Here is a 23917-nt window from a genome sequence, read left to right as displayed (position 1 = left end):
GAGCTTAAAAATGAACACTGTTTGCATGAAAACTTCACTTTGTACATCTGACCTTTCCTTAGCTAAAGATGATTAAAGAGCTATTTTAAATAAGTTGATGCCATGAGTGCATTAAAGTTTGTTCAAATTCTTCTATGTTCAGCATGTGAAACAAGAACACAAAAGGAAGAACATTTTTAGAAGAAACATCCCTTTACTGCTTTCTATTTAGTGATCAGCTTTAAATAAATGGATCTTTGGAAACTTCTGTCATTTACCAACAATCTATTTGGCATTAAAAATAGTCTCCTAAAATTAACACACAAGAATCTAACATAACACAGTATCAGAACAGCTGCACTTTCTGATGAGTATTGATGAAAACCCTCACCTGCTTCATCTCACTCTTCAATTTAGTAATACCACTTCTTTCTGTTTTGGTTGCTCCAGAATGCCCCATTTCACGAATAGAAATTGCAGGGCTAGATGAAGAGGAATCTACAGGTCGCACTAAAAGAAGCAAATGGACATTTTTAAAATTCTAGGCGGTAGAAAAACAGATGAAATTTTATCTAGAAGTTAAAGATAAAAGCACATCCTTTCACAAGTGTACAATGCTCTTGGTGACAGCATCCTTTCAAATCACATCAATAGTTCAAACCTGATTGCATCAACTCAGGGGCCTAGATCCATATTTGGATTTTCCAAAACTCTGGAAAACCTGGCCATCACAGATATGCTCCTTAAAGGCAGGTTAGATATGTCCTTTTTATGGTCTCATTCTGGTCATATAAAATTTCTTCACTATAAAAGCTTGCCTTCCTATCAGTTAAAACTTGATACAACCTTATTTCAGTGCAGGACAGCTTATATCATACATGTTTTGTTTATTTCACAGCAGACATACATAGGTACGGGTCTTCCACGGTTAATACCTCACCTATACCTCTATTTTACATGCCAAGAAGGTAAATTCTTACTTATAAGACAATCTAACTTTGTATTTATAGTTACTACTTAAAAGACAATCTAACTTTGTATTGATAGTTATTACTTAACATATACAAGCACCCAAGTGGACAACTTACAGCTTCTTTCCACGCCAAACTCTTTTCCACTGAGAATATGGTGTAGGAGATTTTTCATATCAAAGGGACTTAGATTCATCAAACTCTCTGAAGCTTCTTCACCTAGTCAAAAACAAAACAAAACCAACCAAACAAAAAAGGACAAACATCACTATAAGTTGCTTTATAAGTTTTTCCCTAGGTGGATTGCTGACCGAATTAAGTTCAGTCACATTTCCCTTGTGGTTAGCGCTTCCTTTAAAAAAATAATTCCTATGTAGAGTTCAAAGAAAATAAATTTCAAGACTAAACAACACACACTGCATGGAAATAATGCTATTTGTGTTAGTGAACAGTAGGCTGCACCTCGTGCGAAATCTCACTGAAGCTGATGGTGAGAAAGTAGTTGCTCCTTTGTAGAGGAAGATTGCTTGGAAAGGCATTAGAGCCATCTCCCAACAGCAGATGACATGCAGATCTAAATTACAGAGCCAGAGTTATCCCATAGAGAAAGGCATGCATGGGGAAGGCTTGTGTTTTATTTGATTAAAGGATCATGCTTCTAAGTGAGAGAAACAAAAAGCACATAGATAGGCAAGAGCACATGTGTGTACACAGACGCATCTCCCGTAAGAAAACGTGGAAAATGCAGCCATTAAGCCCAGGGCCTCAGAAAAGAGAGGCTTTGCACTGTGAATAAAGCAGCTTCCACTACTCAGCTACAGCTTTGGGGGAAGCAGGGCTTTCTGTGCACTCATCATACAGAAACAGAATTATCCCAGAAAATTACTTGTCTCCTTTTGTCAACTCCTCCTGAGGCAGAAACCTGCCACTCCCCAGTGGCAGCCCTCAGGTTAGTCAGAGAGCAGCAGTGTCCAAGGTGAGCTCCATCTAACCAACTAACAGGGACTCACACTTCACTCCAGGAGGGAGAAAACCCGGGGGGGCCAGAAAATACACTTCCACAAAGTTATCCCCTTCAGGGTGTGCTAGGGCATTAGAAAGGGTAACAAGAGCTAACAAAAATATGGCCCAAATCATGCTCCTAAGTATCAGCATTTGAGTATGTATTTGTCACATTAACTTGACTGATTACTCTTCATGACTTCTCCTTCTGACCCCTTTAAATTCCACTGATGTGGAATATTCTTCAATGATTTTTCAGATTTCTCTTCGGTCATGATTCCACTCTGGTTTCACTTTCCTCTTCCAAAATGAGTTTTAAAACCTTTTTGCCTTGAATCATCTGTTTGTTACTTAATTCTTGTTTTATTGCATGTATTTCATTTATACTGTAAGAATTTTTTTACTGACCTCCTGGCAAAATTACATACCACTACAGCTGAAATGTAAACAGCAAATATTTTTCAACTAAGCATATTCCAAAGGAGAAGGTTTACATTTAAAAGGAAGAAGATCAGAAGTTACTTTGAATAAAAACTACCAGATGTATGAATTAAGGCTCCAATATTCAGAAGATAACTACGGTCCCAACTCTCACTGACATGAGTGGCACTGGGTTCCTAAATACACACACATGTGCAATTGGATGACCTGGACTTCACACACTTTCTGAAAGACAGGGGCCTTAAGTATTTAATATCCACCTCAGTTTGAATAACTGGGGGATGAGGGGGCAGCAGGAAGCTTTCATTAATTAAAGAAGAGAAGTTATTTTCAAAGTTTGTAGTTGTGCATGACGAATGAAGAAGTTAATAAAAGGATTTAACACATATAAATGAAAAATCAGCCACTGAGGTGAAGCAGAAATAACGCCATAAGCACCCTTATGATCAAATTGCTCTTACCTGAGCATTTCAGACTCCGAGCCAGCTCAGTGGCCATCACCTGAATTATCAGACCAATGCGGAGCCTGAGCATCTCCACAAAAAGACTAGGCTGCGACCGGACGTACATCGCCAAGTACATAATTATTTCCTGTAAGGACAAATCCATAAGGGCACCCGTTCAGAGTGGGTCATCTTGGGTCCCCCAGTCACAGAGCAAACGCTGGTGCCACAGTGGGCACAGCTGGAAGAACTCTTTTTACACGTGCAGCATACCTGTGTCAGGACTGCAATACTGATGTCCTGGCCGCTCGCTTCATAAATCAGGTCTGCGAGCTCCTCAGGTGGCAGCGGGCTGCAAGGAGGCAAACCACAGTCAGCAGTGACTCGGGCACCTGCTATTGACCTCTTGAACATGCACTGGAAGCAAGTCACCCAGAAGCATATTTGCACTGCAAAGGTGCCTACAATTCTGCCTGGGTTGCTGCAATTCCTTCTGAAGGTGAGGAGTAAGTTTTAGAACAAGATGATAGCAGCAGAACGGTACCAGCAGGAAGCCGAAGGGCAGGCTGCTTCTGTAACTGAGGCAGAGCTTCAACTTACGTGGTAATGATTTTCTCGCGGGGTTCTGGAGGCAAGCCCACTGTAAGTTGCTTGTGGTGCGACAGAAGGTCTGTGCATGCCTATCACAATGCAACAGAAAGCAAGAGACCTTTCTCTGAGTCATGTGGAAGTGATACAGCTTTTAATTCCTGAAGATGAAGCATTTCTTGAGCAATTTTCAAGTACATTTCTATTAATTACCACAGGCAGGGTCAGCAGAACACTGTTAACTAGTTGCCAAAGATCCCCTGAGGTCAACAGGACTATGAGAGTCTGCCCAGGCTGAAATCCTGCTTCCTGCTCACTCTGTGAAATCAGCAACATAATGATTAGGGACTCCAGTGAGGCTAGCAGATCAATAAAGGACTTTATCCTTTATCATAAGATAAGGATTTGTTCTTTATTTAGGACAAAAATATTTTGAATCAACGAAAAACTTGGTGTACTAACATATCTCTTAGAAATGTATCTTAATACATCTTAAATAAATAACTCTTTAAAAAAAAAAACAAACCAAAACCACAGAACATACTGTATCACATTTCCGAATTAGCCACCTTGACACATTCTGAAATCAGTGTTTCCTACAGTGTTTTGCTCTTTTATGTTGATCATCTTCACAAGTGGGTGTTCAGTTTACCTGTTTTAGCATCCTGAATCAAACACCTCACAAAGCAATGTTCCTCTGATTTTTAAGAGTCTGTTTCCTAAATGTGGAACAAAACAGATCATCTTTGCTCTTTTCCTACACAATCCGTTGTCAGTATCTTCAAAATTTAAAACACACAGCTGTCTGCGAGGACATCTGTACTGCTTGTCCATCATGTCTTGAGGATGGAAAAGACTTGGCTTAATGAAGTACCATGCAGGGCAATTATCACAAAGTGCTCCCCACAGATATGACTGTCACTAAAATAGTGCATCCTAGGTGTGAGAGTCAAAGCTTTGAAAATGGTCAGGAATTAGAGAAAGAGCTTTACAGAAATACGCAAGTATAAGCAGGAAATTAAACAAATACTTTAGAGTATTTGAGTGGAAACATTTCTGCTAATTTCAAAATCAAATTTTTACCCTTACAGTGGCTCTTTCTTGTTACCATTAAATAGTCACAGATATTGTAATGCCTCTGTACATCCACATACACTCACAGAGCAGACCGTCTGCCCAACGCGACGGGTACGGTCAGGCCATGTTTTAGCATCACTTTCAGCACCATGACGTACTGGTGCTCCAAAACTGTTCAGGCTGTCACCATAGCAATGACAACTACAGCTTTCAGAGCACATGATTAAGCTTCTCTTATTAACAGAGATGAAATGAAGCCTTCACAATCATTTACAGTGTGACCTTCTCAGTCCATGCCAACATTAGCACAGTTCGCAGTACAGATGAATGGTAAAGATGTCGTAATAAGATTTCAGATCAGAAAAGCAACTGAAGTTTACACACGAATAAAGATGACAAGAAGTCAAGCACCAGCCGCACTGGCAAACTGGTTGTTTTCTCTCTTGTTTCCAGGCAGGAAACTGAAACACCATTAAATATATTTCATACCTCAGCCAGGACTTCCACTCTCTTCTTGAGTATACCAGAAATATAACGGATCAAGCCCCACTCCTGATTGAGGCCTGCCTTTCTGTAGAGCTCGTTGAGCAGGCAATGAACAGTGACGCCGTACTGTCCACCCAGCTCTGTGTCCCAGTCAGCGCCTCTGCCAGAAAAGAGACAGAAGGTAATTTCCACCAGATAGAACACTACCCTGCTTAACCTTACCACAAGAGCAGCCTGATTTGGATCAAACTGCTCATTTTGGCACAGGCTCAAGTAGTACAAGGACATGTAGGCCTTCACCAGAGACTGGTTATGTGTAGATGAAATGTCTTGATACCAGGAAGTTCCATATTAACTGGAGCACTCATTTAAGCCATGAGCCTGTGACTTCAAAGAAACCACTCAAGGGATTTCCCACCAGGCTTTAAACTGAGCGTGCACACAGGCAGTCTGCTGGAGGAACACTCTATCTGGTGCTTTTTCAGAGCAGAATTCAACAACGACTTCAGTACTACTGAAGACCACACACATTTTTCAGATGCCTCGGCGTGGCCCTGCCTCTTTCTTAGCTACCAACGAAGCCTCCGCACTGCTTACGCCATTACTGAAAAGGCAAAGGAGACTTCTGTTCCTCTCCTGGCTTTGAAACTCACTGCATTACGGCTTCTTGTTGACAATGTTTTGGAGCATCACAGAATGACCTTTCAGCTCCCACTAGAGGAAGAGAATCCACCAGAAGTCCACCTGCCTGCCCAACAGAGATTCCCAAGTGAAACAAGTTCAGAACAGGACATGAAAGGTGTTACATGCAGTTAAACAACAAAAATATTTTTTTCAGGATTTCTTTTGCTCTTTAAGAGAGGCTGCTGAACATTCTCCTTGGGAAAACGAAAAGATCAAAGCAGAGGTCCTCACAGGAGAAAGACTAAAACAGAAAAAATACAGTCTCTGTAGCAGTAAGGAAGACCATCTGTGATAAGCACATGCTTGCCTTTGCACCCAAAGCTAATGTCCTGCCAGATTCTGGCAGTAATCTCCTGCATAGGAAAAAAAGCCCAATAAATGCACTTTATAAGATGATTCAATTGGTTTCTATTTGCATTTTGTTCCCATCAAACCTCTTTCATGAGCAGTTGTTTACTAACCTCAGCAGATCAGTTAGACTGTTTCCAAGAATGTTTTGAAGAGCACTGAGTTAGTTTTAGCCAGGAGAGCACTTCAGCATGCCGAGGGATGAGAGGAAAAAATGGTGACTACTCATTAAAACCGCATTTTGCTTTTAGCTAGAAAATTAAAAGATGAAATTTCCCTCCACTTCCTTTGTTTTGTAAAAAAATCACACCAAATCTTCGTGAACTTAACAGCGTGGCACAAACCCAGCAAGGTATGTTCATTCATGTAAAGGATTTGTGCATTTCGCCTGTATGGGTTCGCAGTTGTGTGACAATCAACTCTGAAATTTGCACAAGTGTTTTTTGCATCCAAATTATTTATACAATCCAGCAAACTGAAAATATTCCTTTTGAAGTACAAAATATTTTAACCTCTCCCCTCAAAACACAATCCTGAGCAGTGGAAAGCTTTTGCACAGCAATAATCAGATAGTTGTGACTGACTATAAACATGCTGAAGTTTATACTCGGACAACTCACTTTAGTATATGCAAGATATATAAAATATCTGCTTGATCATGGAGCGATGGGCATTCCTTCAGCTGCTCAACAAGTTTCCTGCAATCCAAATCACCATGAGCATCTTCAGGTACACGTAAAACATTTTCATGGTCCTGATAATAAAGACAGATGAAAAAATCAAATAAATGATCTTGAAAAAGAAGTCGATCAAATTCAAACTGTAACCTCCCATTAACGAATACAAAAGACAAGCAAAGTAACTCTGCACTTGAAATACAGGCACATCATGTAGTTCTTGTCAGACTACTGCAGACATAAAAAACAGACTTGTCCCAGGAAAACACAACACTTGGAATGGAACTTAGTCGCTAGTTGTGGTTCAATCAACAAGGAAAATGTTTTTTTTGACAAAACAAAAAATATTTTGTAAAAGAAGGAAACCAAATTATTTCTATGCTTTTCCTGTTAATATACCGTTGCTTGGAAAGAGAAAGGCAGAAGGATGATACCTTTTTTTAGCAGAAATAATTTAGAGCTTTTTGAGTTCTCTCTCTAACCTGTATATACGTGGTGCTTTATGAATGCCGATGTTGCCATCATAAACTTTCCAAGCTTATGAAATTAACACGCTAACTAATCAGATGATGCAATCCTGTGGTGAGTTCTTGGATGAAGAGAAGTTTTGTTTAATAAGCTATTCAGCAGTTTATGGAGTCCTAAAATACCGTTTCCACTAACAGCCTGTAGAGCAGAATCCTTCAGGAGGGTGGTGCCTTAAGGACACCTGTCCTTTCACACACTCCCCTCCTGCCCAGACATTACTATAAGTAGCATTTATTGGAGAATACCTCTAAAGGCTGTGAACATCCCATCCTTCCCTTTGTGTGTTCAGTTAGAACTTAAGACAATGACTGAACCTTTGTCCTTTAATAATAAACACCTATTATATTATTTTCTGTTTGGCACACACAATTAGATTTTTTCCACTAGATAATGTCTATTTAACCAAAAAGCCTTCACCCAGCCAAAAAATAAATTCCAGAACAAGGGCTATGCAGTGCCTCAGGCAGAATGGCTTGTCTGTGAAGGAAAATGAGAACTAGTACAGGGTTTGGCTGGGAAACACAGGAAAGGCCACAGAATCGGGTCCCAGAAGCACAAAAATTTCCCACAGCTTACCTTTGTCTCAAAGAAATGGGGATTGTCAACAAGATTGAGAGACTTCCTGTGTCTGTTCAGAACTTTAGTGGGAAGAGACATAGACACAGCTGGAAAGCAAAGTCATCAGGAAAAAAAAAAAAGTAAGTTTTGGTAACACAAAAATTTAAAACACTTACATGAAGCAACTATACAGCAACTGTGAAAACAACAGAAATACCTCTAAGAGTCAAAATACAGACGAAACACTTCTGAGATTAGCATGTCAAAGGCTCAGGTTGTACATGCTCAACTGATACCTCTTATGACAGCCCATGCCTCAGAAATCCTATAGCCCAATGACCAGACCCTGCTAAGTGTTTTAAACATTTTAACAGGAAGTATGTGGAGAAAATGGTCTAACTGGTAAGATACCATAATTAAAGTGATAATGGCAAATGCAGGCTAATGTTCTGTTAAATTCAACATACGAAGTTAACAGAGGACCAGGTGACGTGGCATAGGAAAATGGGAGAAAAGATTAACAAAAAAGCTTGAAAGTTATTAATACACACTAAAGTTAAGGGAAGCCTTCCCTTAGCCAGGGCCCTGAACATTACATACATATAAAACACTGCATATGTTGGAATCTATTTGCAAGTTCAGTCAAAGCATTATTTTGGTGTAAATCCTCCAATCAGTCTATTAGAAATACAGCATAATTAAGAACACTGTCCTCCCTCTCTAGTCCGTTTGTTTTTTCAAATTTATAAAGTACATCTGCGTACTTATGTTTTTCTGTCATTGAAACATTTCATCTCACCACAACTTTATTAAAATAAGAAAGTACAATTTGTCTGCCTTTGTTTATATAAAGACAATAAAAATGAATTCACTGACTCAGGCTCTAAAATTCTATCCAAATGAGAAGCTGCACCAGTTTCCATAGCATTAGCTTTGCTTAAATGTTACATTTCATATCAGGTTATCTATGTATACACCAAGATATGGGATACTGTGGGAACACTGCAGGAACAACTTTGGACTCATTCTTATTTCTGACAAATACAACATACTTGTGCCACCAGGTCTTTTGAAATTGCAGAATTTCGAAATACTTGGACTTACCCCTTTTAGGACTCAAAACAGGTTTTCTATTATTACCACTAAATAAACAGTGAGGAGAAATACCTGGAACCTCCAAGCCCTTTGTCTTGGCCATTATTGACAGTATTTCTTTTGTGGAATGCTTTGCACTGAACACAGGTGGTTGACTCGCAGTCTTTGAGGTTGGAGGCAGGTATGACTTCAGTGCTGTACTCTGCAGGACGTCATTTATATACTGATCCAGCTCATCCTGGCTTTCTAGTGTGACATACATAAAATAAAAGGTTTATTAAAGGTAAAAACATAACTTATTAGTTCCTTCTTTTTCAAACACACCACTCTATTCCTGCTTATATAGAAGGGCACACAAAAATGCAAGAGTATCATAAGCAAGACATTTTTAGCTGAAGACTTTTTTTTCTTTCTTAAGTCATGCATGTACTGTTCTTAGACTGACACATGAGAAAATGGAATGACTATGAACTGTGCACAAAACAGATTCTGCATTGTAGGTAAACTCAGGCTCTGCTGGTAGAATTTGACAGAAAGTGAAAAAGCACTACCTTTTTCACAGAAGTCTGCTGGATAGCCTCCATATTCACTGTCAGGACTATTACGGCCTTCCTTAGGGTCAGCAAACAGTTTTACATCACAGTCTGGATCCAGGAAGCTCAGATACGTATGAAAAGAGGTGGTAAGAAATTCTGATAGCTTGCCTATCTTCACCCTGCAAACAGGAACACATGCCAAAAGCATTAATATCCACAATTTTGATACTGATTAATGCTCACTGAGCTCATAAAAACTCCTCCAAAATTTATAAGATCTACTGTTAAATCCACCTTTGGTAACTACAAAGCAGCAGATAACTGGTACTGAGAAAAACAAATGCAAAACAATAGTTACAGATCCAGCTCAGTACTTAATGCTCTAGCTACTAATTGAACTTAACTGTGTTATGGTAACACCTACAGACCTAACTCAAAGCCTAATTATGCAGGGTGTTGTATGTTTATATGAAGAGAGACCCTGAACAAAGACCTAAACTCCAAGTGTAAAGCATGAGAACAGGGACTGAGAAGTTCCCATGAACAGCAGCATCTTCTCACAGAACTGCAGTGCTGCTAAAAACCAGAAAGAACATCTGATTGTCAGAGGAAGACACTGACTGAGAGAGGGTAAGCAGAAAGAGAATAGGGAGGTACTGTGGCATCATATTAAATTGCTTTTATATGTAGATGAATGGAACACATAAGCTTACAAGTACTGCATGTAATTAACGTTTAAAACATGTACAATTATTGTCAAAGATATTACTTAAAACCAGAAGCCCAGCCAAGATCAAGTTTTTGTGTTTCCAAAGGTCTGACATTTGTTTTTCCTTATCCATTAATGGCAGTCAGAGACAGTACACCTCTTGGGAGGCAGATCTTTCCCATTGCATTTGAGGTCCAGCTACCTCCTGATTGCCACATAATAACTAAAGCTGAAACTTCTCTCTCTGCAGAGTTCCAGTACAAAGTCTGTACACTATTACAAGTTAAAAACTGAGGCTTTTATAGGATTTAATTAAAAAAATAATGAGAATCCTTTGGGAGTTCTGACATTACCTTGCACCTCCAAAATAACCATCCTCCAGTTTTCTAATGGTGCCAAGAACTGCTGGATGAATGTCAGTACCATCATCAACTAAAAAAGAACAATGGAAGAGTTGAAGCTTACCAACATATTCTTAAATTATCATGTACAAATAAAGTGTATTACTGGGTGTTTTCTGTAAATAAAAAAATAAAAAATAGAATCCACAACTGCTATCAATACTAGCTTATTCAAAAGACCTCAAACAAATGAGCAAACAAAAACCAACCTTGAGACAAGTTCCAAAGAGATTTCTCAAGAGAAAAACAACCCACTCAAGACAAATTCCAAAGGAATTTTTATCAAATTTCTTTGGACAGAAATAGTATGGAGATGATGGGGAGATACAAGGCTATAAAGGGGAAGTAAAACCGAAATGAAATATTACCATGTCGCCCAAATTCAGCATACACTTGAGAAAGTTAAACTGTACTTCTGATGTTAAAACTCAGATGTTGAAACAGTCATGCCACCTGTCTCCTCTCAAACCAACTTCCATCCTACTTTCCTGCAGTAATGTACTCTGCTTGAAACAGAGAAAATTAAGTTTACCAAGCATTGTGTGGGTGATGGGAAACGTCAGGGTTGGTCTCCCTGTCATCCTCCAACAAGAAGTGAGGTAAGCCAGCTCTGTCTTGAGCATCTCCACAATCATCTGATTGTCTAGAGCCAGATAGAAGTGATGCTGGTCAGTAAACTAGAGAAGAGAGAAATACAGCGTATCAGCAGCTGCCAGTGTTCTCCTTATTTTTTTCTATTTCTTCCTTTAAATCATTCACAAAAGCCACATGAGCTATTCTTGACCACAACACAGACTGTATGAATTAACCTAATAAGGCCTGTGACTGTGAAAAAGAAATCCATGCTTGTCCAGTCCATTTTCTTACACTTGCAGGCTGATCATGAAAGAAGTAAGCCATACAAACAAAAAAAGGAGACAATAACATCCATAAAGTAGAATCATCCCAGTGATGAATTACAGTAATCTATGATCTGGAAGACAGAAGTACTCTAAATGTGGAAGAAAATCCTAATAATAGCAACAAAACCAATAAATAGGCTTAAGTGCACACTGGGGACTGGGCAACAGTAACTGTATGTCTCTTGGGAACAATCTGAAAGTCAAGCAGAACACAGGAAAGTTGGCAGTTACTGTGGAAAGAAGTACATTAAATGTACAATGATAAAGTGTGCTGTTCCCATCACACAGGAAAGCCAAGAACCACAGTAAGAGACTGTTATGGCTACTTCAGGAGCTGGAAACCAAGGAAGTTGGACAAACAATGGGAAGTATGTCAAAGCAGCAGCCACAACAAAAGTTAAGGAAGCACATAAGCCTTGGGGAGGGGTGCAAGAGAAAGGCTGGGATGCATAAGAAACGTCAATTAGTAAGATACATAATGGTCAAGGAGAAAATATCCTGTAAATGCACCAGAAGTAAGAGGAAAATACAGAAACTGCAGGTCTGTTAATAAAGAAAGAAAGGAGTCAGGAAGAGAGGAAACAGATAAGCTGAAGCATCTGATGCTGTTTTTACTGACAGAAGGAAAGTAGTGAAATGACCTGTAATACTGCTTTTAAGAAACTGATAGGAGACCAGCCTGAGTATGGGAAGAAAAGGTTAGAGAGCACGTACATTCGAGCTGTCAAAGTCCAGAGAAATTACTTCACATAACTTAAGGAACTAGCCAAAACAATCCCTGAGCCACTCACAATTAGTTTTGACAACTCAGGAAGAACAAGTTCCAGAAATCCAGAGACAAGCAAACACACTGCCCATCTTTAAAAAGGAAGAGCCAGGATAACATAGACCAGTCAAGCCAATTTCAGTGCCTGAAAGCACAGGAAAACAAAGCCAATTTGAGACTGCTAAGGTAATTACAAAATTATAAAGATGGCCAAACAGTCATATCAAAAATCAATCTCAGCAAACCAGTCCAATTTCCTTCTTTGAGAGCAGCTAGATGATAGGTACAAAAAAGTGGCTGACATCTCTCAACTTGTGCAAATTTTCACACTGGTGAGCTGAAGAAAAAACATCTGAGGAGGTGGAACTGCTTGAAAAATTGTTCTCAAAAGGCAGTTATTAACCATTGTTCAGAATGAGAGGGTATCTAAATGAGAGGGGTCAGCCTTTGCCCCACACCTAATCATTTTTTTCACTAGAGAACAGGATGAAATACAAACTACAAAACCACAAAATTTGTGGACATTACTCAAAATCAACACAGATGAGTTAACTGCTAACCTCAGGAAGGTGAAATTAAACATTAATTCCACCTCTCCCCAAAAAAGTCAGGGGAAAATATCTAAATACAAAGTACAACAGAAAATGTTATGGAGGTTTTAGTCAAACATGGAGTAAGCGGGATCAGTGTGTTGCTGATGCAAAGATAAATGCCATTTTGGAATATATTATGTCCATACTTGATATATGGGAAGATTCCAGCTGGAATACTAGGTCCTGCTTACACAGTAAGATGTGGACAAAGAAATATTTTGAAAAAAATAATGACTCTAAGGAATTTTCCCTACTTTGTAAAAGTGAAAATTGGTGTGGGGGAACAACACAACAAATAAATAATATGTTACAAAGCTGTTTGTGATCAACTGACATGGGGAAGAATGGGAAGGAAGCCACATTATTTGCAGTAAAACTGATGTTGTTTGGACATCATGAAGCACTGCAGAAGCCATCTATGGAGTCCACTGAATGTCTTCCACTGAAATTTAAAGACTACCTTAGTCAAACATCTATTTAGGAGGGTGTGAGCATTCTTTATCCTGCTCCATCAGCATGTATTTAGAGTAGGGGACCTCTTGGCCTTCTACTTAACAACTGCTAGAATAAGTCTCCAGAAGTAAGTGCATCACACTTCATTAAATGTATAAATAAGAGCCATTATTGCTGGGAGGATTCAAAGTTCCATCTACATTGAAAAAGGTACTAAACAGAAAACAAAGACAGAACATCCCTTTCTCAGCACTACTGACCCTTTCAACAATATAATGAAAAGACTACATCTTAGTCTCTTGGGGGCTACAGTACTTGGCACACTTATGTGAAATGAAAATTTCCATCAAAGCTATCAGTAGAAAGGTACATTAAGTGACCTAATTCTGGAGAAACTATTTAATTAGCTAGAATGCTAGTTTGGACAGAGATCACTAACAACTTTGTACTATTGATTTGCTGTGTTCTCCTAAGTTAGAAGCCAAAGAAGTCAGACTCTTTATGAAGGAAGAGAGATTTATCAGCACTCCTACCATGCTGTATCACCCAACGCTCTTAAAAATCCCACAAAGCAAAGAAAATCTGCTTTATCAGCCCTGCTCTACCTAAGCAGACAGACAGCACGCAAAAGCAAAGTGCCTCACTAATGATTAGCCATTAAGTAAGCAGTGATTTCCCTGCCAGATTTACATGCTCACCTGAGGGGTAAAAGTAAATATTTGATTTCTTATCACATACAGCTTGGAGGTGCCTAACACTCCAATGTGTCGGTGTGGCCGGCCACTTAATTTCATGTTCGTGTTCCGGCCTATAAAGAAAAGAGAAAGAAAATAAAGTCTCACCTAACATTTCCTGTGTGGTTTTCCACAACAAACATTTCAGACAAGGAGATCTACTTCATTCGTATCATCAAGGCAGAAGACAGATAACAGAGTTAGATGCTACACACTGGTCTGTTTTGTAGCAACCACCAGTATAATAGATAGAGTTCTTCCAAGGCCTGATTAAAAATAAAAATTATGGCTACACTGACCATGGGATCAGGTCTTTTAATTATAGTAACTGCTCAGCATCCAAAGCTTCCCCACCAACGACAGGAGGTATGCTCTTTCAAAAAGAAGGCCATCAACATACAACAGAAATTGCAGTGCTTTCACCACAGAACCTTAAAAATTCTTGCCCACAGAAGGCTAAAACCAAACACAAAGTACACTCAAACACAAAAAAAGATCTTCATTCTTTCCATGAGGCTAATAAGCTCCACTTTTCTCAGTAGAGCTTATTAGTGACTGATCCACACTGCTCTCTTTGCTCCAGCAGCCAGAAGCTGACTTGAATCTGTGTGCCAAGGAATATAAGCCAAACAATCACGTGCCTGAAAAAATACCGCTGTGAACATTCCCAAAGAAGTCACTGTTAAAAACAATACACCAATGTGTCAAATCATCCTACTCGCCCCCACTGGTGAAAGAAAGCTGTTATGAATTATTATGAAATAAATGTAAGCTTCAGCAAAGCCCTGTAAATGTTTCATTTGTTAAAAGTTCTTTGTGATAAAAAGATGAATTCTTTCCCAAAAGCAGCATATGCAATTTTCTTTCTCCATGTAAAGGGCACACTTTGTAAGACTTATTTGAAGGCCCTGTTACTTTGGATGCTTCCAAAAAACTTCCTGGTAAAACAAAACAAACAAACAAAAAAACAACAACAAAAAAACCACAACAAAAACCACCACAACAACTAAAGCCAGTTTCTCTGGGGAAGCAGTTCTGCAGGATAAGAAGAGTCAGTTCTGCCTGACTCTAAGGGCACAGGGAAACTTATATTTTGGACATCTTTTCTAATGAAGCTTTTTTTTTTTTCTCCTGCTGGAGTTCCTTGTTTGAGACTGAAGTTCTAATTCTGTTAGGCTTCGCATGATTGCTTAAAAAATACCTTGCAGAGCAGCAGAGAGAGGTTTCCATGTTCAAATACCTACCCAGCATGCTGTAGAGGTTACTCAAGATGCGAGCTGGCTGCACTCTGAGTGGATGGATATCAGCAATGCTCTGAACATTGATTCCATGGTCTTGCAAGATATTCTTAATTTGATTAGATTCTGCCAAAACAGTTACTGCATAACAGAAAACAAAAACAGCAGTAAGAACCAAAGTTTGTCTCTTTTTAACTGACTCTCTCTACTGTCCCCTCTCAACTACTGCATAGTTGACTCAAAATGCACAAAGGCCGCACTTCTTTCTTAATTTATGAGCCTGTGAGATCAAAAGGGATTGCAAGAGGATGTCAGACAGATGCTGGCTCCCTGCTTCTCAAAACATCTTGCCATTTTTCTCCACTTTGGACCACAGGATAATTCAAGTTGGAAGAGTTGTCATGAGGTCTCTACTCCAACCTCCTGCTCAAAGCAGTTTCTTCCGATTTCTTTCAATACCACTAGTTTGGATCACACAGTCTCTTTCAGTAGATGGTGCTTTTCCCCCATAAAACAAGGGGAAACCCAATTTTAAAATCTTCATTGTTTTAATACAGCACACCATAACAACACAGCCGAGTCAATGGGGAACAGGTGCTATTATCTATATAGCAAGAAATGTTACAGAGGGCATAAAATGGCACAGGTAGGAAAAAAAAAGTCTCAAAATCAGAGGAATTTACAATCCAGGCTTTGATCCAAACTCATGTCCTGTTTGAGGTTTTGCCCATGTTAGTTGGCTTATTGGTTTGGAACTAATAATTCAGTATTCTTCTTTGCATTAGAAATACTTGCCAAAGAATGCTAAAAAAAAAAAAAAGCAAACATTTATATTTCTACTAGAAATTAAGCACTTCAGAATAGCAAAATGCCACCCCTGTGGGACACCAACAGGGGGTAAATAAGCACCTGCCCACATCACAGTATCACTGACCAAGGCTGCTCCTGATAAATGAGCTGGTTGCTTTTCCACAGCCATACAGGCCCTTGAAAAGCCTTTAAGTCCTGACCAGCTGGTGTCTATCTATCTGCTGCTTCATTTTCCGATTTTGGCTGTTCCTGTATTGACATAAGAAGCCACTCCCCTGCAGTAGCCAAAAGACACCTGTAAGTCAGGCTGTCTCACTTCTGTGTACAGAGATCCTCCCCACTCACTGCTCTCTGATTCCTCTGAAAAAGGGCTGCACAGAAACTGAACTAAACTAACTGGTCTCCTGCCCTTTCTTGCTAGAATCCACCAACGTTTTCCTTATCACTACAAGATTAAGTTTGACACTCTCCAGTCCCTGACCAGTCTTAAAATTTTAAGAAGTAGTGTTTTAAAAGTTTGTTAAACATGACTTTTCCCCCCAGGAAAATGGCAGCTAGGCAAACAGCCCCTTTTTCCTTCTCACAGTAACACAAAGCACCCACGTCCCATGCAAAATTCACATTTTTTTTAAACATGTCTGTCTTCTCTCCTGTACATAAGGACTTTGCCATCACATGATCCAATACACACAGAATGTTCAAAAAACTCCCCTACCTTGTACCACAACATCAGGTTTAAATCCAGTAGAAAATCTCCTGTTTAAGGGATCAATTTCACCTGCAGCAAGAAATCCCTAGAATAAATGCAAAAGAAAGAAAAAAGAAAGGAAGTAAACAAAAATTAAGTAAAAGGCTTCTGATAACAACTAGGAGAAATCTTAACCATTTTTGATATTTTAGCAGGACAGCAGGACTAAAAGTCTGATTTCTCTAACCCATCCACTAAGCAGTACATTCAATAAAAACAATGGCTGCCATACTTTTCAGAACAAGAAAACAGTTATGACTGACACAATCTGCATGTCCATATTTCCTATTTTAGAGCTGCAGCAACTGACACAATTTCACCAGGCCAGTAATTTTTCTGTAGCTCCACAGAGATATTAAATGGTTCCTTTAATAAGTCCATGGCTAATATGGGACAACTCCATAGGCATCTTATGCCACAGAGTAAGGCATAGTGTAGTGGAGCTGAAACAGTGCAAAAGCCTGTCTCTGGGACAGCCAAGTCAGCCTGGGCATATTCCTCTAGCCTAACCATATATCCACTCCATCTGAAAACTTATTCAGCTTGATTAAAAACAGACAATTGCATATCTATATTCCAAAAGAAAAGCTCCTGAAAGCTCAGAGTCACCCCTCCATGGTTCATGTACATGTTTCTACTGTAAAACACATTGTCCCCTACCTGTCAACCAAACTGTACTTAAAGCCCAAGCTATCTCAAAACAAAATGACATACAAGCTCATCTACTATCCAAGAAACAATTACCTCTGCTAACAGGCAGCTAAGGATATACAGTGATTGGCCCCAAAGATGAGGCAACTTTCCCACTGGGACACGATCCACTGAGTGAGGATTTTCATACTCCTCATCCACCTGAAAACAAACACATAAGCAAGAAAAATAGACTTAGTCTAAAGTTCTGAAGAACAATCAATAACACGGAAGTATTTGAAAAAATATGGTCTACCATCTACCTTTTCTAACCTGCCATTATAACTGACATCCAGATCTCTTGATTTTATTTTTAAGGCTACAAAGATGGAGGGGAAAAGAAAAAAAACAACAAATAAACCAAACAAAACACTCATCCCAAACCCTAATCCCTCTGAAAACTCTTTCTCCCTCACATACAAGCTCTGAAAAAGAAAGAGCAGAATCAGTCAAGAGACTAGACAGGCAGGATAATCTATGGTTTATTTCTTCTTTGAGCTTCAGTTCCTAAGTCAGCATCAGCACTTCTTAAATATATGTCTTGGTATGTGGATTTAAAACTTTAGACCTGCTCTAATATTTCTGTTGGCACCCAGATTCCCAAGTAAAAAGGGTGACAATCTGGAAGCCTAAAGCTTACCATTTCTCAGCAGGAGCTGAGAGAGGTCTCTTTGTTTTTAATAATGTGCAGTACTCTTTTTTTTTTTTTTTTAATTGCTGGTTTAGATTTATCAGCTATAGGAAAACTATAAAACTGACATTCATCTTGCTATCTATACTTTACACACTTAAGTGGATGCTGCATTTTCACAATACCTTTTCTGGAGGGACTGCATACAGTTCAGGCATTAGCACTATTCCATTTTTCTCTCTAATAAGTATTCCTTCCAGAGCCTCTCTATACTCCTGCACCTGGAAATATTTTTAAAAGAGAGTGAGAATTCACATTACAGTCTGCAAAACAAAACAGTACAGTTAAAGTTTTAGTACTTCCCAATAGTACTTTTCTGCTGAAAGTTCATTAAAAAAAAAAGAAAAAAAGGGAGGAGGGGGAATAATGACTTGCTGATGGCAAGTTCAAATTCTCAGAGACTATTCCAGCATCTCAACATTATCAGCCTCGGAAACACAAACACTCATCTTTAATCTAAAGCACACTACTGCAGTACAAAACTTCTAACATATTCCTATCAAGAAGCCACTGGAACAAATCCTCCATGAAGCCTGCAATGGATGATGCAGTGAAATGGATGACAGGACTGTCAATATCCCTAAAAGTGTAAGGCATATACAGTGTTACCTTTCTACCATGCACATTTGTCTACGCTGAATTCTGCTCTGCAGGATTGGGAAATCAGTTTCTCTTAACAGATTTCCCCCATGGAAAACTTAAAATAGATTCAATCTGTTTAAAAATACCTAAGTTAACTGAACAGAAAATCCTCTTGCTCTTGTGTGTTAGACAACAAATGATGAACAGGACTACCAGAGTGATACAAACCAAAGAAATTTAATATTCCTTTTACCATATCCCTTACTTAGTTCCATTTCTTAACTATTCCATTACAAGTTTTAAATTACAGGGAAGTTGTTTCCAAGCACTACCAGCACCTGCCTCTTGAATTCTATTTCTGCTATCCCTTTCTGAGTACAGTGGAACAGGCAAGCTAAGGTACCCACAGGTTCCTGTTATGGTACACTGACATTTTCAGCATCCTGCACTTCTCCACTCTGAGTCCTCAGGGTGCTTATTTTCCTAACAAATGCTACCATTGCAACCACTTGTTTGCAGCAGTAATTGGGGAAAACTAGACACTCACCTGAGTGTCTCACTGACTCAGGCAGCTATGTTTAAATGGTGGGAACTGGGAGCAACTGCTCAGTCTGACCATGCCCCAGCACAGCCCATCTGCACATCACAAAGGCCACCAGGTACACACCACCCGGGATAATCCAACTAAGGTCCAGAGACTGCTCTGTGAAGTGGCATTTTATTGACATGACTGAAGTTTCAGTAAACTTACTGATTTTCCCCCTCATGAAATAATGCCATTTCTCTCTCCACCAGACTATTTTTACTGTGTCTAGGAAAGCAACTGACATTTCTTGTGTCACTAAGTATTTCACTTGATTTACAACATCTGGTACAGAAAGAGGGCTTTTTGGTCTGAAATTCTGTTTTGTTTCTGATACCATTTTATTTTTAGGGGTTATGTTTAGCAATCTCCCATCCCTCTGCATACCAGGTGATTTAAAATCACAGGTATTTTTTACTTCCTTCAAGCCACCAGTCTACAGGAGTCTTGGTATGAATACATTTAGTCCTGGCTACTTGTTGCTCTTTAATTCACCAATACTCTCCAGGTGCCACTATAACCTTTGGAGTGCTACAACCAATTTAGCTCCCCTAATCACTGCATGCTTGACACAGTAAAGGCATGAAGTAACTTAGGGAAGTAGTGAAAATGAAATGGCTCCTCATAATCCAACCCCAAATCTCCCTGAATGTATGAGAGGACTGAAAGTACTATGAACCTTGTTCTCAGCAGCCAAGCCACATAGGTTGTGGGAAAAAGAAGCTCGTCTCATCTTGAAGTAACTGGAAAGGGGGCATCAAGGTTGGTGATAAGACAGAACCAGGCAAATAAATCCCGTTCAGCCCAGTTTGACCACACCAGCTTACAGTGCCACTCAACCTAGCAGAGGGAGTGCAACAAAGTCCCAGTGTGCTCAACACCACAGCCTCTGCCATGTCATGAACTCCCCAGGAAGGTGAGATTGGCCGAAGACTACTCTCACCCTGCTGATGGGGTATCCAGCTGATACCCAAAACAAATACAGAATAAAGCTACAAAATACTGGGGCTAAATAGATTTGCATTTCCATTGAAAGCAATTTCTCCTTTCCTCACCTGAATTTTGTCCTCATTAAATACTCCATCAATTAGGAAGTATGTCCAGAATACCGGCCACTCACATTCAATATTCTCAAAGAGCTTGAGCTCAGCAGGATCATAGTGCAGCCTGCTTGGATCCTAGAAATTCAATCATGTTATTTAGTCACAGTGCTAAATTAGTTACTCATATTCCAATCATAATGGAAGCCTATTTTACACAAGTAATTAAACCCAGAAAACCTATAAAACCACTGGAAATTGTTTCCATGCAGCCTTTTGACTTATTTTTCACATTCAGTCTCAAACTCACTTGATCACTCCCCTGACAAATCAACCCCAGAATCTAGGTGTCACCCAAATACTCCTGGCTCTGCCCGAGTTCAAGGATATTTTGGGATGCCTCAGAGGCACCACTTCCCCTTAGGCATCATAAGCATATCTAAAGCTTCATTCCTTACAGAATTACAAATTACATTCTGTCTTTAATAACTGGTTTTCAAACCCTGCGTCTCCTTTAGATATGTGTCATTTCCAGGGTGGATACCTGGATTACCTCCAGGTACTAAGATGCCTTAACAGTGATACAGAACTTCACCCCTTCATGTAAATGAGACAAAAAATGTCTACAAACAAGACATAAAATTCTTCCTAACATCTACTGAAAACAGATACCAGAAATACCTCTCTGGGCGTCTTGTAACCATCTCGCAGAAAGCGACAGCAGCCATAGCGGCCCTGTGAAAACAGACAAAACTGTAGAAAACTTCACACACTGCTCTTCCCCACAGACTAACAGCAGCACAAAAGTATATGCTGAGTTTCAAGTGTCACTTAGGGATTTTCCTGCTTCTCCTCCATGCACAGATGCACCAAGTCTGGCAAAGTTTGTTTAATCAGGATTTTCGGTGAAGAAAGGGAGGATTTGCTTTTCCCTCTGGAAAATAAAAATAAAGGAAATCCTTACCTGCAGTTTGGATATGATTTCACTCTTGGTCACGTTAACAAGGTTTAGATCCTCCACTGCAAAAGCCGGGTAAGAAATGATAGAGAGAAGGCCAGCATCTATCTCCTTTGACGTGGATGCCCTTGGCAACATGGAGTATAGTATAGACTGAGCAAAACAGGAACAGAGGAGAGAGGGATGTAAAAATAATTTAGCTACTTCCAAAGACTATGTCAAGTGCAAATGGAATAGACTATACTATTTGCAAACTGACAGAGAACTCACTGCATAATTATTTTTAACTGAGTTAATACAAGAATGTTTCACACCACTCACTTTCACATGATCTACTAGAAATGAGGTGACCAGCACAGTCTAAAGCCATGCTTATTATGTTACATCCTTGGTTCAGTTAATCAACATCTAATTTACAAACAAAAGGGAGAGGGTGTTGGGTTTTCCCCTAGCAAAGGAAACAGAAGACTAATTTTTACCTGACAATGTTCTACTTCATCAGGAAGAACATGAATCACTGATTTGTGTCCTCCATGAGCTCCAAAAAGATCTAGTTCATCAATTGCTTCCAAAGCAGCCTTCAAAAAAACCCAAACAACAACCCCAAACCATTAAATGCCTTTTAAGCCAAGTATACACTGTAGCACCTGTGATTATCCTTTGAGGGAAATCACATAAAACAGAAGTTTGATTCACAGACATTTTTCATCTTTAAAGGATATTTTAGAAAATATTTTAGAAAAACTAAATATTTCTATCTTTCCACTCGTAGGATACAGGAGTGATGTGTTGGTGACCCATCTTAAAATTTAAAGGCAATGCAGGGCTTCCACAGAGATAACATCTAAAGTACTTAGTAATAAATGCTTCTCTTTTACTATATTCCAAAATAGCCCCCACGTTCAGTTGCCTTTCACTCCTCCTGCCTGAAGGTCTATTCAAAGAGGAAGGCTTGTTCAAGGCACTCCAGAATCAGCAGAGGCCAGTGCCCAGAGAAGAGAGCATCACCTTTTCTGATGCCATCACTTCCCAAGGGAAAGAAATGAGATGTCTGCTCTCTTCACAGCCAACCGAGGCACAGCATGCTCCACATCAACAGATGAGTCACCGCATCTCATACCTCTTGGCCATAATCCATTTGCCTAGTGAAGACATTAGCAGCTCAATCACTGAGTCCATTTGAGATGTCCTACTTTAACCTAGCAGGCTACAAACCTTGGCTTTGAAGAGGTGGAGTGTGCAGCACCACACAAGGAATGTGGCAGGAAGAGAGCAAGGACCAGACAGTCAAATCCAGGCTAGCAAGGCCTTCTTCTGAAATGCACATTCACAGGGTTGCAGCAGCACTGAATGCTGCTCTGTGCCCATTTTTGTCTTGCAGCTTCACGGTAACATCAACCTCTGACAAAGGAAGGGTTGCTCAGCGCAGCTTGCCTTATCTCTCGGCAGCGGGGCAAGGGTCTTTTTCTTCTTCCAACACAAACATGGGTTTAGTGGCACTGCAGAGCCCCTCTCTCTAGTGAGGCCCTAGAGCAGCAGATGTTCCTGACAGCAGAAGAAAGCCCCACTGAGGAACTGACAGCCATGACCATGAGCAGTCTTAATGGTGCAGAAAAGGCACTGAGATCCACTCAAAGGCGTACGCTCTGTGCTGTACTGCTGCCACGGGCAGCCACACAAAGCAGATACAGGAGAGAAATATTAAGAGGGAGAATTCCCAAGGCAGATTTAGAAGAATAGCATCTACCTCACCCTCTGCAGCAGGGCCTCCAGCATGCTCCCCCACAGTTCTCAGTCCAAACAGCACTTCTACTGAACACAGAGCCACAGAGAAGCAAAGCTGTGCAGTGAGTCCTGCAGACTGTCCTGACCTCAACACACCCAGAAGTCATGCAGAGACCACAGCGACCCATGCCAGGCTGTCAGCGCAAAAGATCTCATACTGCACAGCTAAGGAATAACCTCCCCCCATGGACACTGCCCCATCACTCTTTGACCAAAGTGTAGCCAAGACCAGCAGTTTCTCCCTCTTGCAGTCACATAAGATCTTGATAACTAATAAATCCTATTGAAATGCAACTCCACCCTTGGCCTTAACGATATTTGGCTTCTGTTAGACTGACAGACAACATGTAAAAAGGTAGCTGTCAATTACACATTTACATTTATGGCCTTCTGAGCTTCATTTAGTACCTCCATGACCTTGTGCTATGAGGGAACCAGAAATATCCACTTCCTTTTAAGTACATCTTTACTCATTTCTCTCCCTACATTACTTGTGAATAATCTTAGACTGATATTCTGCTGTTTTCCAGAATTTACATCTGACTTAATCTTACCATGAAAACATCACAGACAATACTGGGGCTGGAGAACTAAGAAAGAGAGACAGAAAACCAGAGGCTACTCTATGAGACTGCATCTCACTGAACCTTATCAGATTCATGGCTCGATGAACCTGGTACCCTTCTTGCAATCCCTGGAACGACGGTGCTGAGGTCCTTCAATGAAAGCCATTATCACAAGGATTTTACACTAAAAAATACTCACTCACACCCAAACACAAATTCTTATACAATCAGTTAACCATCGGGGTGGCCAAGAAC

At 39.9% G+C, this 23917-nt stretch overlaps 1 protein-coding gene across 1 annotated transcript in view; it reads right to left on the bottom strand.

The window, feature by feature from the left end:
- Nucleotides 1-370: 370 nt before the first annotated feature.
- Nucleotides 371-23917, bottom strand: part of PHKA2 (phosphorylase kinase regulatory subunit alpha 2) — a gene marked incomplete at its 3' end in the record, with an annotated part of 27412 nt that continues 3865 nt past the window's right edge. Inside the window, exons 6-26 of the mRNA XM_010163074.1 lie at nt 21791-21889; nt 21318-21464; nt 21035-21088; nt 20369-20491; nt 18274-18369; nt 17512-17619; nt 16735-16813; nt 15216-15350; nt 13936-14045; nt 11056-11200; nt 10476-10554; nt 9429-9592; nt 8950-9123; nt 7801-7889; nt 6640-6773; nt 4991-5147; nt 3437-3516; nt 3110-3188; nt 2855-2984; nt 1068-1169; nt 371-489 (exon numbers count right to left, since the gene is read on the bottom strand). Coding sequence (XP_010161376.1) covers nt 371-489; nt 1068-1169; nt 2855-2984; nt 3110-3188; nt 3437-3516; nt 4991-5147; nt 6640-6773; nt 7801-7889; nt 8950-9123; nt 9429-9592; nt 10476-10554; nt 11056-11200; nt 13936-14045; nt 15216-15350; nt 16735-16813; nt 17512-17619; nt 18274-18369; nt 20369-20491; nt 21035-21088; nt 21318-21464; nt 21791-21889 — 2403 coding nt within the window. The remainder of the gene's footprint in view (nt 490-1067; nt 1170-2854; nt 2985-3109; nt 3189-3436; nt 3517-4990; nt 5148-6639; nt 6774-7800; nt 7890-8949; nt 9124-9428; nt 9593-10475; nt 10555-11055; nt 11201-13935; nt 14046-15215; nt 15351-16734; nt 16814-17511; nt 17620-18273; nt 18370-20368; nt 20492-21034; nt 21089-21317; nt 21465-21790; nt 21890-23917) is intronic.

The sequence above is a fragment of the Antrostomus carolinensis genome, unplaced genomic scaffold (assembly GCF_000700745.2).
Source record: "Antrostomus carolinensis isolate BGI_N321 unplaced genomic scaffold, ASM70074v2 scaffold14052, whole genome shotgun sequence".
NCBI lineage: Eukaryota > Metazoa > Chordata > Aves > Caprimulgiformes > Caprimulgidae > Antrostomus > Antrostomus carolinensis.
The sequence above is the reverse complement of the archived record's forward strand: the minus strand, read 5'-3'. Positions and strand labels throughout refer to the sequence as shown.